Here is a 15,458-nt window from a genome sequence, read left to right on the forward strand (position 1 = left end):
TGGCGCCGTGGTGCAGGATAACGTCTTTTAGTAAGAAGTCGGTGACATCTGTAGCGCAGCTGGTTGGCAGCGCTCGTGCGATGGCATATCTACTGGCACAATCGGTTGCTACAGCAATCCATTTGTTTCCTTTGATAGAAATTGGAAACGAACCAAGGAGTTCGAGGCCCACACGGAAGAAGGGCTCTGTAGGTATATCAATTGGTTGAAGCAAACCAGCGGGAGGCATAGCAGGCGTCTTCCGGCGCTGACACAGGTCGCAAGAAGCGACATAACGGCACACAGAGCGATAAATGCCGGGCCAGAAGAAGCGGCGCCGCAGGTGGTCGTAAGTACGAGTGACGCCCAGGTGTCCAGCAGTAGGAGCTTCATGAAGTTGCTGGAGCACAGCGAGTCGAAGGTGCTTGGGGACGACTAGGAGGAGCTCCGGGCCATCAGGACGAACGCTGCGACGGTATAAAGTTCCATCGCGCAAGGTGAACATGCGAAGGGACGGGTCATTGGGCGAGGAGTTTAGGCGTTCCATAAGCGTTCGAAGAACAGGATACTTGCGCTGCTCGTCGCCAATATGGAGGAAGCCGGAGAGGGACACAACACTGATGTCCGAGTCTGCATCGGTATCGTCCGGTTGATCCATGGGATTATATATAATAGAAATTGTATATTCTTGCAGGCGCAATGCCGAACGTGCAAGTCGTCCAGTTGGGTCCTTCAAAGAGGAGAGCCAGCAGAGGGCGTGGTGATCGGTTACAACGCAGAAGCTCCGACCGTAAAGGTACGGTCGAAATTTCGCGACCGACCATACGATCGCGAGACGTTCTCTCTCAGTAATGGAGTAATTTCGCTCGGGCGTGGAAAGAAGGCGGCTAGCGTAAGCGATGACACGGTCTTGGCCCTGTTGACGCTGAGCGAGGACAGCGCCGATGCCATGACCACTCGCGTCAGTTCGTACTTCAGTGGGCGCAGTAGGGTCAAAGTGTGAGAGAATCGGGGAAGTTGTAAGCCGCTCAATCAGGGTAGAGAAGGCTTTCTCCTGTAGTGGTCCCCAAGAGAAAGAGGCGTCTTTCTTAAGAAGGTCAGTGAGAGGGTGAGCGATGTCGGCAAAATTTTTCACAAATCGCCGGAAAGAAGAGCATAAGCCCCGAAAACTACAGACATCGTTCATTGAACAAGGTACAGGAAAATTTCGCACGGTGTGAACTTTCTGTGGATCAGATTGGATTCCGGCAGCGTTTACGAGATGACCAAGCACGTTAATTTCACGGCGACCGAAATGGCACGTGGAGGAGTTTAGCTGAAGGCCAGCCTTGTGAAACACGGGGAGTATGGTTGTGAGGCGTCGCAGGTGGCTCCCAAGGTTTGGCGAAAACACAATCACATCGTCGAGATAACACAGGCATGTAGACCACTTCAAGCTGCGCAAGAGAGAGTCCATCATGCGCTCGAATGTAGCTGGCGCATTGCGTAATCCAAAGGGCATGACTTTAATTTCGTACAGACCATCCGGTGTGACGAAGGCGGTTTTCTCGCCGTCCATTTCATCGACGCTAATCTGCCAATAGCCGGAGCCAAGGCCAATTGATGAAAAGTATTGGGACCCATGAAGGCACTCAAGAGCGTCATCAATGCGAGGCAGGGGATAAACGTCCTTCTTTGTTATCCGGTTGAGGTGACGGTAGTCAACGCAGAAGCGCCACGAGTTGTCTTTTTTGTTTACTAAGACAGCCGGTGATGCCCACGGGCTACTGGAAGGTTCAATGATGTCCTTGTCCATCATCCTGCCTACCTCTTTCTGTATGATGGCCCTTTCTGTTGCCGAGACACGATATGGCCGCCTATGAATGGGGCTGGCGTCACCGGTGTTGATGCGATGCGTGACAACAGATGTCTGGCCAAGTGGACGGTCGTCCAAATCAAAGATGTCCCGATAAGATGACAGGAGGTGACGAAGAGCTGTTGTTTGCTGGGAATGAAGGTCGGGGGCGATCATCTTAGAAAACATCATCCGTAGGCGTCGAGTACGAAGGAGTGGATGAGAAAGGTCCGTTCGTACTGAGGAAAGATTCAGAGGTCAAAAAAGAAATCTGAAATCCTTCCAAAGGAGTGATATGCGCTATGGCGATGCCGTGTGCCAACACATGTGACGAAAACCCAAAATTGAGGATGGGCACGCGAGCGCAGTTTTCGCGGATCCGTATTAAGGTGCTCGGTAGGGCAATATTACGCGACAAAACCACGTCAGTAAGCGGCGACATGACGTACTCGCCATCAGGTACGGGAGGACAGGGCGTCAGCAGGACATTAGTAGCCGCGTGTGGAGACAGCCTTGCATATTCAGCGGAACATAAGCGGTGTGGAGCACCAGTGGTTGCGTCGGCAGGAAGCGGCAGATCCAACTGTACTACACCTGCGGAGCAGTCAATTTGGGCAGAGTGTTTCGAAAGGAAGTCGTGGCCGAGAATTAGGTCATGTGAATAGTGTTGAAGGACGATAAATAGAACAACGGTATAATGGCCTCGAATGGTCACACGTGCTGTGCACATTCCAAGGACAGCTGACGTACTCCCATCGGCGACTCGCGCGGTGCACGGTACGGCGGGGGTCAGAACCTTTTTGAGCCTTCGGCGGAGAGCAGCGCTCATACCTGAAAGCTGCCCTCCTGTATCAACGAGAGATCTAATAGGAACGCCATCAACTTCAATGTCCAGTAGGTTTGCACATGTAGGCAGGGTCAACAGAGGATTTGTGGGCTGGGTCAGAGTTGCAGCTTCACCTCCGGGAGCTGCACCGCCTAGTTTCCCGAAGCGAAGCGACCGGTTGCAGAAGGGGACGAAGAGCGGTGAACGAGAGGTGAACGGGACCTACGACCTTGCGGAGACGGGGAGCGGCTGGATCTTGGTGGAGCACTGTCGGCGTTGATGTTCCTAGTCGGCGTATACGGCGAGAAAGTACGATTGTCTGGTACTTGGCGGTAGTGACTCGGAGACGACCACCGAGGAGGCGACGACCAGTGGTTGCGGCAATGACGGGCGATGTGTCCAATACCGGAACAATTAAAACAGATGGGGTTATCATCCGCTGTGCGCCATTCAGCTAGGTTGCGAGGGAGTGGTGGAAAGCTTTGCGTCTGGGAGCGAGCGATCAGAGAAATTTGGTAGGTGTTTGTATGGCGGACCGAGCAGAGAGATGGAATGCCCAAACTTGCTATTTCCTCCCGAACGACCGCTTGTATAAGGGAGATAACGGGTACGCTTTCCCGACAGTCTGAACGAAATGGAGCCGGGGCCATGGCCGCAAGCTCACGGCGAACGATGCGCGTTATTTCTTCCGGTCCTGTGGGCTGAACGAACCGCGGCGGGTCTTCGCAAGAAGATGTCGCGGCGGTATTGGGCAACCGGTCGAAAGTTTGAGTGACGCGGCGGCCCTTCGCTTGTTCGAAGCGCCGGCACTCCTTAATAAGTGCATCCACAGTGGCACAATCCTTACACATCAAGAGATTGAAGGCATCGTCTGCAATACCTTTCAATATATGGCCAATCTTGTCTGACTCGGTTATGTTGTCATCAGCCTTGCGACAGAGGGCCAGCACATCCTGTATGTACACGACATAGGATTCTGTGGACGTCTGAGCGCGGCACGCAAGTTCTTTTTTTGCTGCCAGCTGACGACCGACAGGTCTGCCAAACAGGTCTCGCATTTTGTCTTTGCAGACATCTCAGCTCGTCAGGTCAGCTTCATGTGTGTCACACCATTGCTTCGCAGTTCCCCTCAGATAAAATATTACGTTTGCAAGCATCATTGTAGGATCCCACCTCTTGTTGTCGCACACTCGCTCGTACATCGTAAGCCAGTCCTCGACGTCGGCGTTGTCCGTGCCACAAAATGTTCCCGGTTCCCGTGGGTGAGTGAGGATGATCGTTGGCACGGGCTGCCGAGGCGTTGTCGCTTGTGTCGGTTGATTTGCCATTGCGGCAGCAGGTAGATGACGTCCGCGGCGAAGTTCCGTAGCTGTACCCCGCACCTTCCACTAAAATGTTGCGGGAAGAAAGCAGGCTCACGAGTGTAAAATAACGTATAGTTACAAATGATGGATATCGCGTTCAGGCAACTGCCAGACTTCGTCTTTCTCTCTAGTCCAATTCAACTTCTTCCCTCACTTCACCGTAACAATATATATATATATATATATATATATATATATATATATATATGGCGTTGATGTCAGAACTTATATAAACTCCACTTCCAACACAACAGATCTTTGGCCTCGTTTTATTGACTTGTGTTTCCGAAAAGAAATATTTTCGCATAACCTGGCATGAAACACGCTCAGAAAATGAACAAAAGCGAAGAACGCATTACATGTGCATGACTACTATACAAAACGAAAGTTCCCACACAGTAAAATAAAAGAAATAAAAATAAAATCAAGGAAACGCGAAGGCTGTTTCACGCGCACACATATAAATGATTCTTATATAATGACCTAAAGACCAAAGTGTAGAAGAGCTTCTGATATGTGCCCAGAGAGCTCCGGGTATACTCATTGAGATATTGCACAAAACTGGACGACGTGAATGACATACTCATGACAACAAAAGAATAGGAAAATTCACTGGTAATGGCAAAAACAATGACACGCAAGATAACTAAAATATAGAATAAAATGCTAAGACGGTTTTCTTGAGCGCCATGTAAAAAAGGTACTTACTCATAAACCTGCAAACAAGTATATGAAATACGTGACATCTTCATTGCTGCTGAACAAATTGAAAAAGGCAGGGCAGAACAAAAATAACATTGTACTAAAAGCGGAACTACACATTATTGCTAATTATCGTACTTTTGTATAACTTTTGTGTTTTATTTTGTAAAAATTTTGTATAACTTTTGTATACTTCAGTTGTTGTTTTTTTCCGTAACGCGCAAAGCTCACATCTTTTTCATGTATATGTACCCCCTATGTAATACCCCTTCGGGGGCCTTTAGGGGTATTATGAAATAAATAATAAAAAATAAAGTCACCATATTTTGTACTTGGCTACAACTTGTGTAATGGTGGCAAGGGGGGCGGGATGTAATCAGCTTTTGCAGGAGCCCATATAAAACATTCGCAGAAAGGCCTCTTCTTCAATCAAAGACCAGGTGAAGTCAGCCAACAACACAGCTTTTCTTTCACCACAAATGTAATTCCTAGCAGCAGTATTACGTCACTTAAGGCACTAAGTCATCCCTTGTGTAAAAATCCCGAACTGCAAAAATCTGTATATAGGACACTTGCAATGGTCATGCTTTCCAGAAAGAAAAAAGCGTATCATCCCTACACATGAAAGTTGCTCGCGCGGTTTTTTTTTTTTGCTGTTACTGAGATAATAAATAAGCACAAACCATAATTTTTCAGCTTTTAGTACGTTTGTCGAACGGTGACACAGAAAAAGCACTGAGGGCGGAATGGAAAGCTGGGCGAGTTACTGAAGTTGCAGAATAAGACTTAGCACAGGAAAACACAAATCATAGACCAGGTGACAATGAGGAGGAACGTCTATTTGTCAACTTTCTCTACCGGTAAGAGGGAACTGTAGCACAATCAAGGCGCGACGACGTCCGGAGACTAATGGAACACAGACATGCTCAGGGCCGTGGTCGTGTACATGCGTCTTCTTATGCCCTGGGGTCCGCGCTCACCTGTTGTCTTTAGGCACCCGGAAGAAACTTGCAGGGCTTGTTTTTGAGATGTTTGTGCATTCCTGCACGATGCACGAGTGGTGCGAGTCGTGAAACGGGTGAAACATCAAAGAGCACAACCACAGAGCTATTGAGGACCACGGAACTGACGAAACTGCCCACGCCGGTCAATGCACAGCAGTGCACGCTTCCAGATAACAGCATATAACGAAACATGAAACTTCATGCCGCAGGCTAAGCGGACACCAGGCCAGAGGGCGGGTGCGGAGACAGTCAAAAGTGAGGGAGTTGCGATGGAGGGCAAGGAGAGAGGAGTTGAAAGAAAGGGCAAAAGGCACGGGCTCCTGAACCGGCGCGTGCAAGCGCCCATCTAGGAGGCCGTGCAAGGGAAGAGGAATTGCTTTTCCGCCCTCCTGATAGATGGCGCCAAGTACCTCTGCCAACGAAGCAGCCGAGTTGCCGAGGCCGGCGTCTGCTTTTATACCTGGGGCATCGAATGTTCCAGAATAATCGGTGGTGCCCACGTGTCTTCCAGAAATTACTACAAAATTGGCGTCGCACATACAATCACCTTACGCAATGTTCGGCGACTACACACGACGGATAAAATATTCGGTGACATTCGAGGAACATCCCGGTTTACTGGAATGGTCAGCAAGGAGTCTCGTTTGGCTGTACAGTCCTCGTAGCCTTTTGGGGGGTTTCTTGCGTTGCTGACAGTCTCGGCATGTCTTGCCGTAACAAGTGACATCTGTTGTGAGTCGCGGGCGGTAGTACTTCTCTTGTGTCCTTGCGAGTGTACGCAAAAATCCAAGGTGCTCGGATGTCTGATTATCATGCACGACGTGCAGGATTGCTGGCCACAATGCTGCAGGCACAACGAGAAGGCAGTTTCCGCGTATGGGGGGTTCCTTTTTATGAGGACGTCGTTCAGTAGGAAAATCAAAGACAAACCTCGCCTAAATGCCCTAGGGACAACGTTGATGTTGCCTTCCAAATACTTGATGAGGATTCAGCACAATGCGTTGGCGGGCTAGTTGGTGCGAATCCATGAATACTTTGTTTAGCGCAAAACGACAGAGACAAGAAAGGCGCCTTGTCCTGTCGTCTTTCTTGTCTCTGTCGTTTTGCGCTAAACAAAGTATTCATGGACTTGATGAGGCTTTGTAGCTTTGCGTCTGCACATTGTTTTTCAGCGATGTCTTCCGCGCGTATTGTTCCAAGGAAGGCATCGTCATCCTCGTCGTCCTGCGGTGGGAGGTCAACGGGGGCGCGTGATAGGCTGTTGACATCAGAGTGCTTGCGTCCAGATTTGTAGACGACAGCGATATGAAATTCATAGAGTCTGAGACTTCCCCGTGCGAGGCATTCTGAAGAGTCCTTTATTTTGCCAGCCAACACAAGGCGTGGTGGTCGCTTACGACTTCGAAGGACCTGCCGGGAAAGTAAGGACGGAATTTTGTACTAGCGCAAATGATCGCAAGACATTCTTTTTCCACCGTAGAATAATTCGCTTCCGCTTTGGGAACCGACCGACCAGCCTAAGCAATGAACCTCGGAAATCCGTTTTTCCTGTGGGCTGGATGGCGCCGAGGCTTAGGCTACTTAAATCAGCGTGTATTTCGGTGGCTGCGGCTTCAGCGAAATAGGCGAGTGCTAGTGGTGACTAGGCGTCGTTTAAGCTCTTGGAATGCTTACATGTGCGGCGTTCCCCACTTAAACTCGACCTTCTTGACGAAGCGCCTCTAATAGGCACAGAAGGCAAAAAATCTGCGCACTCCTTTTTTTCGGTTGGATCTGCAAATTCAGTTATGACAGATGTATTCTGCAGATTAGGGTGGACTCGAGATTTGCTGATGAGGTGGCCCAAGAACACAAGGTTATCATAAACAAAGCGCCACTTTTCCGGCTTGAGAGTGAGCCCTGATGACTTAATTGTCTGTAGTACTGTTCCAAGCTGCCTAAGGTGATCGTCGAAATTTCCGGCGAAGACGACGACGTTGTGCAAGTAGACTGGACAGGCCTGCAACTTCAACCCTGCTAACGCGCTGGAACATTGCAGGTGCCGAGCACAGTCAAAGTGCCATGAGCTTGAACTCACAGAGGCCCTCTGGCGTGAAGGTGGTCTTCTTAGAATCCCTCGCGTGGACTTCTATTTGCCAATAGCCAGTCTTGAGATCTATCAGCGAGAAGGTCTCAGTGTTGCACAGCGCATCCAATGCATCACTATGCGTGCGGGAGGGTATATATCCTTCTTTGCGATCTTGTTCAACCGACAATAATCGACGCAGAAACGCAGGGTTGAGTCGTTTTTCGTCAGCGAGAATACAAGAGATGCCCGTGGGCTTTTCGACAGCTGGATGATGTCGTCGAGCAGCATTTCATCGACTTGTTGGCTTATGGCTTCACGTTGTCGCGTAGAAACTCTGTAAGGGTTCTGGTGGAGTGGTCAAGCCGATTCTTCAGTCATGCGATGTCTTGCAACTCGTGTTGCCCGAATACAGGATGACGTCGAAAAGCAGCCTGTATCGTCGGAGGAGAGCTTTAAGCTGTTGCTGCTTACTCACGGGAAGACTTGGATTTATGTCGAAGACTGGTTCTCGAAGGTTGACCGCCGAGGGAGATCCGACAGGATCCGAGAAGATAAACGTAGTGCTGGTTTCCACAATTTCTTCGATGTGTGTCATCGTATGTATGCCCTTGTTGATGTGCTTGAACTCCTGGCTATAGTTTCTCAGCATCACTTTGGCTTCTCCTCCGTGCAGTACAGCAGTTCCTCTTGAGATGCAAATTTCACTGTCGAACAGTAGACGTTGGATGCCCTCGATAACGCGCCTTCTACGACTGCGGGTATTAAGAGCGTGGCGGAATAAGTCCTCTCTAGTGGTATTGCTTGGTCTGTGGATAGCATAATCAGATTCCACTTTCGGTCAATGATTGCGCCGTGTTGATTCTGAAAGTCATTGACGAGAATTGCGTCGCGTGAGCACCCTCGAAGGATGACCAAGGTCACAGCGCAAGTCCTGTCATGCACTGTAACTCTTGCTGTGCAGCTATCAGTAGGCGTTATAAGGTGTCCTGCCGCTGTCCAGATGTGAATGCCGTCCCATGTCTTGACTTTCTTCTGCTTGGTGGCAAAGGGTCCAGTGATGACGAAATAGTCGGCTGTTGTGTCTGCTAGAGCGGTGCCGGTGTGGCCGTCGAGAAGCATGTCGAGGTCGATGGTTCTTCGTCTTGCGTTGTATTTGCGTCGTCAAACCACAACTGCATCACGTCCTTCTGTAGCAGTGCATCTTCCAGGCTTCCTCGGGATAGACCCTGGCCTGTCGTTCCTACTTCGTCGAGATATATGCTGAAGTGTCTTCGTCGTAGGCGGAGCACCTTCGGCATTTCGACCTCCATCGGTTGCGGCTTTTAGATTTCCAGATATGTGTTTGGGGACGAGCCTGGCTGGTCCTGTGTACGGTTGGCGCTGCGGCGACAGGTAGCGTCCGACAGGCGAACGCGAAGAATGTCTACTGATGTGTTGCCTATCAAACACATATTTCACGTTCCAAAATAAATTTTATTGGCAAATCAACGGAGCGGCTATGGGGGCATCCAGTGCGGTCACAGTCGCTAGCTTAACAATGGAAGCTATATCGAAGCTGAGGCGTTATCCTCGTTTACACCGACACCGAAGGCCTTCTTCAGATATGTTCCAGTGTCTTGCAAGGACAGAACCTTGACCTTTTCACGGCTCACCTGAACAGTATGCAAGCAGCAATTAAGTTCACTGTAGAAGCAGAATCAGAAGGCCAGTTGCCGCTCCTGGAGACATGAAGGCCAAAATTTGTTATTCAAGGTGGTTAGGAAGCAAACTCACACTTGTCGCTAACTCAACTACACAGGAGTGCGCCCTGCTTCACAAAAGACGTCTGTTGTCGGCTCTCTTCTTGGTCGGGCGAAAAACGTGTCCACAACAGCGGAAGACTACATGGCCTAAGACTACGTGCACGTCTGTGGCGGAAATTGTGGGCTCGCGAATATCCTGAGTACTTCATTTACTCAGTAGGGCACCCTCTGGCTCACGCAGTACTCACCCCCACCATTGATGAAAAAATGCTATTGGATATCATACGTCCAAGGCATAAATGGGACCCTTGCACGCGTTCTACGGTCATATTACGTACAGGCTGCGCACGTTCGCTCCCGGAGTCTCAGAAACGAGCTCTTGCTGTGAAGGACCCATGGAAAAAGACGACTTCCCAGGTGCGGTGTGTGTCATTTCGTGGGCGGACTGTCGCTATGTCTACGTCGGAGCAAGCGGCAACTTCAAGACAAGACTTAAACAGCAGAGGAATGGCACCCAGAATCAACACGTTGCGTCGAATGTCTTAGCCCAACACTGCGCAACTAGTGCCCAAACGATTAACTGTGAAAATTGTGGCGTGAATGCCAAGGAACGAAATCTTTGTATGTGTCTTTATCTCTTTTTTATTTATTCTTTACTCATCCAAACCACGACGCACATTATTAATCGAAACCAGGGCAATCTGCCGTCCATGTATGTCAAGTACCTTATCATGTCTTGAGCCGCCTACAAAAATGGCGCAAACTGTGCTGCTTGTTTCATTATGCGCAATGCTTCCCTGGGCGAGCTGAAACGTGAACACGCTTTTAAGACATTTTAATTGGTACCCGGATATCTTCCTTTTGAATATACATCGTCTCCACCAGACGGGCTTCCGTTATACTGTGGACTTCATCAATGAATACACAGTACAAAGCCAAGTGAGCGAGCACTAAGTGACTTACTTTCGCACTCAATTCACTGAGAATAAATAATTTACACGCAATAAACAGTTGCAAGTTCAGCGCACCGGGTCTCCAGTTCCTTCTTCTTCTTTGGTATTTTCTTTCCCTCATTACGCCTTGCGGTATTGTCAAGAAAACATTATTTATTTTGTTTTTTACGTAGGCATTGTGGGCAGCTTTATTGGGACACTTATTCACAACGTTATCGACACCATTCGCCCTCGGCAGGCACACACCACTGTGCTGGTACTTGACAATCAAATCCCGGTGGTATACTGTTATTGCACTAACATTATGCGTTAATTGTGGCTGGGATAGAGCTGACAGGAGAGATTACTGAGCAGTATTTGTTCCGAACAGTGAAATCCATCGATTAAGTAACTGCTGAATCATCTTTCACAGGCTAACTGAAATGTAGAACTTCTGCCAGGATGTGCGACTGGACTATATTCGGTGTTCCAAATCTGAAAAGAATTATCTCGCCTGATCGCATTCGGCATCAATTCACTACAATATCGAGGGGTGCAACTCACCGGTGCTCCAGGAGGCCCGGGGTTTCCTATTGGTCCCTTGGCACCAGGTGGTCCCTGTGTTCAAGCATAAAAGAAACAATGGGCGGCTACGTTATCTAAATTCTATTTATGATTGTTGCAACTATAAATTGAGTGTCTGTATCTACCGTATAGGACAATAGAATAACACCCAGTTTTTTTTTTAACGTCATCAGTGTCTCTGATTTTTTTCCGTGGCCCTCGTTATTATTAACCTTCCTACTTATAATGTGCATAAAAAATCTTAAGAAAGACAGAGTCTATGGAATAAGTATCAAGATCTCTTCTACGCTCTAAACTCAAAGTAGCTTTCCGCTAACGTTTCACTCAGACAAACATTTACTCAAACAAAGGATAGCGTAGCCGCAATGGAGGTATTTAGGTTACGGTAGACTGAACAGCTTTTGGCAAAAATAGTGCTTAGGCCAGATACACAAAATACGACTACATGTAGTGTCTATTGAAATATCTAGAACAACTTTTAAAGCTTTTATACTTAAAGCTTATTAGTGAATCCATTTTTTCCCACACAAGAAGATTATTTAACAGAACTTTTGATGTACGTAGATTTCATGGTGGGAGAGCATTAAGAAAAGCGATGCCCTTAACCCAGGTACTTATTGACGGTGCTCACACAAGCGAGAATTGCCGAGCAACGTAAAAATACGCGAATGAGGATAACCGCCTTCCGATCGCAGGTAGCATAGCATTAGCGAGATATATTGGTGAGTGCAAGCATAAGGCTCACGGCTGATCCTGTGAGGCCCTGGAGTCCTACTAGCCCTCGGTGGCCTTTGGAGCCCCTTTCTCCAGCAGCGCCGCGATCGCCCTTGAAACCCTGTGGGCCAGGCGCCCCCTGTGGCCCTCTCTGGCCCTGTGGGCCGCGAACACCAGGAGGGCCGGCTTCACCACGTTCGCCACGTTCTCCAGTTGCACCCGCAGGGCCTGGACTGCCCGGTGGACCCTGCATACCAGATACACCTGGCTTCTACTCACTTGTTCCCAGTTAAATTACCGGAACCAATGACATTATGTGTATCAATAGCTTGTGCTCTCTTAAAGCCTGCGCTTACGTGTACATATAAAGTCGATGTCAAATTGACCTTTATTTCCAACATCTGACTTACGTAACAGTGATGTGGAGATGTCGCATAAATGCACAATACAGTTAAAATAATACCAATGGCGGTGACTGAACATTAACTAATATATGAATAAGAGGTTAACAAAAAGATGGTGTTCTAAGAAGGACATGGCAAAGAGCAAGCGGCATAGACGAGGAGCCAAAAAAAAAAAATGTTACGATGTATGCGCAGAAATGCTGCGTGGGGCTTAAATGTATAAAAGGGAGCATGCACATTTTTCTGATGTGTTTTTTTATAATATGATTTGTTATTTTGTGTTGTGGCTTCTTTTTTATCTACAGAGCATTTGTCAAAGAAGAGAATTCCTGCAGCACATGAATAGTAATTAGCAAAGGTGCAATACTATGTTTTTCGGCGTTGTACATTGCTATACATAACATTCTCAAGGCAAGACGCAAACCACTTTTGCTTTTTACTGTTTCTGCACTCTCATATTAATTTCCATCAGGTATCTCTAAATTACGTAACCTTAGGACTTAACACACAGGCGGAATGCGGACAATGCATTGCAATGGTGTGCAGTTATCATCTAGTTGTGCAATTATTTGTGTAGATTAGTTTCCCAGCTGGCTTTCAGTTGCATAAATCCTTTCTTTCCTTAATATAAATTGTGGGGTTTTACGGGCCAAAAGCACGATCTGATTATGCGGCACGCCTTGGTGATAGACTCCGACAATTTGGGCCACCTGGGGTTCACTAACGTGCACCTAAATATAAGCACACGGGTGTTTTCGCATTTCACCACTATCTTCGCCCGCCATGGTCGGGATTCGACCACGTGACCTCGTGCTTAGCAGCCCAACGCCGTAGCCACAAGCAACCGCGGCGGCTTTTCGTTCCTTAAAGAAAATATTACACGCTTCAATAGCTTTTCTTATTAAAGTGTAGGTTGTGTCTCAACCTGAGCAATAACAATCGAACGAGAGAGAAAAAAGGCAGTAGTGGCTCAGAGCCTCAACATTTAACGGAAGACAAGGGACGAAGAGACAAGAAGACGACACGAACGCTCTCCCGCAAGTGAAATTTTATTGATGTCTACCCTCAGTATATGCAAAAACAGAAGCCAAAAAGTGAAGAAAAGCAAACAAATAAAAACCACATAGCGCATCGAAAACAGACATCGCCAACGCAAAGGAAAGAAAATGATAGGTGAAACGCTGTCAGTGGGCACATACTGCTTCAAACGATTTATCAATTTGATGATATTTTGTATCGTTTAAAATAGTCCAAAGTTCGACGAGAGCTTGTCAGGCGAGGGTGAAACCTTGTTAAATGATCTGGCGCTCGTCTAAGCTTCATACATTAAATTTAGGCGAGTGCAAGTTTATTTGACGATGTATCGTGTAAGGTTAGCGATTCCTGGCTTACGGATACTACTTTGTTATTCTAATGAAAAAAAGTGTGTATTTGCTCATGGGCCATCATTACTTTTAGGTTTGCTATTTTCAACAAACACCTACCTCTCAATATTTGTGATGTGGATGCCACAACAATTCTCTGCTGCAATGCATATAGATGCAGAAGTAAGCTCAACCACAATGCGGAGAAGTGGCCGTGGTGATCCAGAAAGGAAGAACGCGGCGATAAGGAAACACTTCACCGAACGGAGTGAATTTTACCGCCTTACGAGTAAGGTGAAGACGGGTTGTAACAAGACAGTGCTTCAACCTATACAACCTTTCGCGGTATACTATAAAAACACCTAGGACAGTATTATCGGCAATAGCAAAGGGGCAGACGGCACTGTGAAACAAGCTCTCCGTGCTGCCTTATTGCTCACGACTTAATTTGCAGAACAGGACGTACAGCTCGCACGATATTAGAGTTGAACGATGGCACAAAAGTGCTACAGGGCTCGCTACCTGCAAGCCTTGGATGCCCGGTGGCCCTGGCTGTCCCGGCGGCCCAACAGGTCCCTTGTCACCAGGCCGTCCTTGGAGGCCGGAAGCACCTTCCTTGCCTGGCTGGCCCTGTACAATGACACCGCAAAGCATTACACTGCAAACGTAGCACCGATAGCATACAAAGTTAGCTGTTGAATTATCCTCGAGAGTTCTGCGAGAGTTCTACACAAATCTGCCGGCGACAGCCATGTTTCCGGGTGAGTTGTTATGCTGTAGCACATTACAGCGATCATCATATGTCAAAGAAAATGCCAGCTATTCGCAAGATAGTGTTGTGAGGTATTACTATAGGATCGATCATTGCTATATTTTCCACATTTGCGTTTCTCATGGCATTCAAATGCACAGGGCGGAGGGGTCCGTGGGGCTGTATCAGTAGCTGTGTCGCTTCATAATTCATTAACTCACAGCTACTCATCACGTAAGTGTTTCGCGAGGCTGTCATGCTGATGTATTGTCATGGCCTTACCGTCATCGCTCCATCGTGCACGGTGTACTCACTGCCGCCTTCTGTCAATGAACCGGTTGCGACGCACTTACCCACCACCAGTGTCGTCAGCGTTGCCTGTGGATCGAGCGTGTCAAGCCCCATCAGTATTAACAGCATCCTTCACGCCAGTTATAACGCCATCGCATGTGCCGCTAGAGTATCCACTAACCCGTTGCTATTCGCCATTCAGGTGGCTCATCAAGCAGCGTATTTGCAAAACGATCGAACCATTACCTTCTCGTGATGTAAAGCAGTGATTTGGGCTTGTTGGTAAGACATCGCGAGGCTTATAGCGCGTTAAAAAGACAAGGACGAAAGTGAGACGTGACACATACAGGCGCTAACTTGCAACAATCTTTATTTCGAGCAAGGGACCCATACATATATACAACTATTTCGCGTACATCATACATGCGCTGTTTACAAAAAAACCTTTACACACTATTGCGCAGATACGATAACTCTTTGCGGGAAAGGGCATTTGATGGTTTAGACACACAGTTATCGCCAAGCTTATAAATCATTTCTGCTTCTATAATTTCGCGAGTTATCCTACCTCGGGCTGTTCCCACAATGGAGCAGTCTCTGTATGCTGGAGCACTCGTCGAGTGGTCACTATCATCCACCCCGACAACACTGTAGCTGCAATGCCTGCAGTGGGCGTAAAGGAACCCGCCCCACTTTTCTGCTACATTATACCGGTGTTCCTTTAAACGCTCGTTGAGGCACCTTCCGCTTTGCCCGACGTAGTTCTTCCCACACTTTAAAGGAAGGTTATAAACAACTTCTCCCACACATTCAACAAACAGTTCCTGGTGTTTCTTTTTGCACGTGCGCTTATCAGAGAGGCCGGGTCTGGTTAGTCTGCACAGGCATTGCAATTTTG

General features: G+C 47.9%; 1 protein-coding gene across 1 annotated transcript in view; it reads right to left on the reverse strand.

The window, feature by feature from the left end:
* LOC139059024 (collagen alpha-1(II) chain-like) overlaps window positions 1-15,458 on the reverse strand; it is a 1,291,347-nt gene that overhangs the window by 160,318 nt on the left and 1,115,571 nt on the right. Inside the window, exons 37-39 of the mRNA XM_070536814.1 lie at window positions 14,041-14,148; window positions 11,782-11,997; window positions 11,016-11,069 (exon numbers count right to left, since the gene is read on the reverse strand). Of these exons, the coding sequence (XP_070392915.1) occupies window positions 11,016-11,069; window positions 11,782-11,997; window positions 14,041-14,148 (378 nt within the window). The remainder of the gene's footprint in view (window positions 1-11,015; window positions 11,070-11,781; window positions 11,998-14,040; window positions 14,149-15,458) is intronic.

Source organism: Dermacentor albipictus, chromosome 4 (assembly GCF_038994185.2).
Source record: "Dermacentor albipictus isolate Rhodes 1998 colony chromosome 4, USDA_Dalb.pri_finalv2, whole genome shotgun sequence".
Lineage (NCBI taxonomy): Eukaryota > Metazoa > Arthropoda > Arachnida > Ixodida > Ixodidae > Dermacentor > Dermacentor albipictus.